Source organism: Sphaeroforma arctica (genome assembly GCF_001186125.1).
Source record: "Sphaeroforma arctica JP610 unplaced genomic scaffold supercont1.3116, whole genome shotgun sequence".
NCBI classification, from domain to species: Eukaryota; class Ichthyosporea; order Ichthyophonida; genus Sphaeroforma; species Sphaeroforma arctica.
In genome coordinates, this window is record NW_014037442.1 from 485 (window position 1) to 4,044 (window position 3,560).

The window sequence follows — 3,560 nt, forward strand, 5'->3', positions numbered from 1 at the left end:
CACAGATACACAGACCCGTCTTGCGAGCCCGCTGCGACGAACTTGGTTTGTGGGCTGTAGAGTAGGGAAGTATGCCGATTTAGGGACATGGCGTTTCCAAAGCTCGCGAAATATCGAGGCAAATGAAAATAATCGGGATTGCGTAATTTTTTGGATCATGAGATGTGCAAAGTAGACGCGCAACCGATGCAAGATTGAAGTGTATCCAATGGTAATCAGATGTGCATCTAATCAACCAGTTAAAGCTTCACATTGTGTTCTCTGGGAACAAGGAGCGCCACTGTGCCTTTGCAACAGAGTGAGTAACTCAGTCAGTCGAGGGCTCACCTACTGAATGTTATTGCAATAGCCACGTCTCTCGAATGAATATATAATACTCCCGAATAAAAAACCAGTCGACAGAAATTGAATACTTTCTCCACAGAGAGGTTGCCGCTTGAACGCATGTCGTGAGAAGAACAAGAATAGGAATATACCTGAAACATGCTGAGGCCCAATTCGTAGGTGTCTTGTAGCCATCACCGCTGTGAAAGTGAACATAAAGATAAAGTATTTATACCATACGTTTAGTATAGGCGCTCGACTGCGACTCACAATGTACTCTCAAGATCAAGCAAATAGAATATATATATATATATTCAACTACACATAGATACATACATACGTACATACTTACATGCATAGATACATAGATACATAGATAGCTATATACGCACATACATGTATAGGTACATACATAAATACATAGATACATGCATACGTACAAACGTACATCCACCCATCCATCCATCCATCAATCCATAGATGCATAAATACATACATAGATACATAGATACATACATACTTATATACTTAGATAGTTGTAAATGTCAAGCGTGATACTCATAAAATATCAAACGTACGGTCACCTGTTCACATACCACATGGGGCGCACACCTAGAACATAATCAAAATAGTTGGACTCTATAAGTGTGGTGGTGCGCTTGACTACAAGCCTGTATGCGAAGTGCGCTATATTTGTCCACAAGTCATACGACCACCTCTCCACATACCACATCGTAGCTACAACCTGGGACATTCGTAAGTCGATCAACTTGAGTGTGTTGTCTCTCGATTGCGTCAGTAGGGTATTGCGATCTGTCAAAACCAGAACAATTTGTATACCGTTAATATTTTAAGACCGTCGGAGCCATAGGTTACTTTGAATTGTTTCGCACCAAGTGAAACAAATTCAGATCGATAGCTCGCGAATTATACCTACTTGAAACATGCGGGGAATATCTATTGACACCAGCTTTCCCTTAAACGATTGACACTCACTTTCCCTTAAACGATTGAAACCCCCTTTCCCTTAAACGATTGACACTCACTTTCCCTTCAACGATTGACACCCACTTCCCCTACAACGAATGACACCCACTTCCCCTACAACGATTGACACCCACTTCCCCTTCAACGAATGACACCCACTTCCCCTTCAACGAATGACACCCACTTCCCCTTCAACGAATGACACCCACTTCCCCTTCAACGATTGACACCCACTTCCCCTTAAACGGGCAAGATGATGCATATTTGCCTATATCCAGCGTCCCTTTAGTACGTGTTCAAGGACTATACATTCTTACACATCTGATATTCAAACAAATATAGCAGTTTCAATGCTGTATTGCGTTACCTTCAGCCATGTCCAGAGATGTGATTTGCCCCGTGTGTACACCGCTGAGCTCATTCGTGCACTCACCCGAGCGCGTATCCCAGAACCTGATGTGCTTATCCACGTGGCCGCTAATAACTCCAGTCCTACACATTAGCGGATGGGTAGGAGCATGAGAGAAGATGAATAACAAAATAGAGTGCTTAGACCAGAAATGAGCACGAGGGAGTGTGGGAAAACATGGCCTAGCTCTGTGGTGGTATAAAAACCGTGTAGTTTGTAGACTTCATCACACAACTGTTCGCAGTCAGAGTATCATGGAGGTTCTAACCTCCATGCAGAATGTGGTATAAGCGGTCGGAAACAGACGTGAGAGTCGATGACTCGATTCATCCGAACACCACCTGCTGTACACAGCACCGAATGGTACATTGTGCCGCACGACGGCCTCCCAATGCAATCGAATCAACTCACAACGCACTTGCAATAGGCCAGAGGACTAAAACAACACTTCAGCAATCCGTGCATAGCAGCGGAACGCCACCGGAGAATTAAGTGACCAACTACCACACTGGCAACGACATCCCGATAGAATAACACGGTATATATAACACACCCAGCAACGTATATATAACACAGCCAGCAAGGTACATATAAAGCAGCCAGCAAGGTACATACAACACACCCAGACTCGTCCGTGAGAACCAAGTCGTTGCACGACGAGAAGGTGAACATCGTCCTGTAGCAGTAGCCTTTCAGTAGGTCCCAGATCTTGATGGTCCGGTCGTGGCTACCCGTGACCTGCCGAGGGGTATGAGAGGTGCGCGTGAGAATGATGCATTCTGATTGGCCAGTTGACATGCGTACGCAAATAAATATGGTATGGAATGCTGATAGAACACTGGCTTGCCATTTGGAGTGCCCGGTTGATAAAGCCAAAAATGTGCACCTGTGAAAGGTGTGCCCCTGTGCAATATCACTTTGGTATGCGAAGGCGCGCGAGAGACGGGCTATGGGATTGCTGCGTGCTGATTGTGTCACAGATATAGGTATGTACGGGAATGGGAAACATATACTGATGTCTACTGTGGGAAACATATACTGATGTCTACTGTGGAAAACACATACTGATGTCTACTGTGGAAAAAATATACTGATGTCTACTGTGGAAAACATATACTGTTGTCTACTGTGGAAAACATATACCGATGTCTACTGTGGAAAACATATACTGATGTCTACTGAATCACGGTGTACTACCTTGCGGCGTGGCTGTCTGTACCCAGCAGTTGGGGTGGTGTGGTGTCCGCATAGTACATTTCGTAGCATGGTTTAATTTGCCGGTCATACTAAGTTCGCACACTTGAATGACTACAATAATTATTGAAATCGATGCGTGCAAATACCATAAAGCCTCGGAGCTTAAAAGGTCTAACTCCTTATCCTAGAGACTTCAAAACGTTCATTATATTTCTCTCTCCCCAACCGCTACTTTCATCTGCATAACAGACTGCTACCATAATCACATACACAAACCTTGCCACAAGGTATGCCAAACACAAGCGTCTTCAGAAGACAAGTGTACGTATAATCATACAAGTAAGTGTGTACACACATGGGAATGCTAGCAGCCCCATCGAGAGCAGACACATGTTCCTACGACTCGTATTCAATTATTAGAACGCAAAAACAATGCATACGAATACGTTTGCAATAAATTCTCGCACGCACGCATCAGATTTTCAAGTGTATGGCGCAGCACTCGTGAGTGTGTGAATACACCCATAAGTATCATAAACGACTGCTCAGACACATGCTTCGCGACATGAGGCGAGAATATATATATATATATATATATATATATAACACACACACATATATATATATATATATATATACACAC

The 3,560-nt window shown here is 43.6% G+C and overlaps 1 protein-coding gene across 1 annotated transcript; it reads right to left on the reverse strand.

Moving 5' to 3' along the window:
• Positions 1-920: 920 nt before the first annotated feature.
• On the reverse strand, positions 921-1,803 carry SARC_13297 (hypothetical protein; the record flags this gene model as incomplete). Its single annotated transcript, XM_014292574.1, has 2 exons — positions 921-1,137; positions 1,679-1,803. Coding segments are annotated over 2 exons (342 nt in total), but the record flags the coding sequence as incomplete, so codon positions are not given.
• Positions 1,804-3,560: the final 1,757 nt, after the last annotated feature.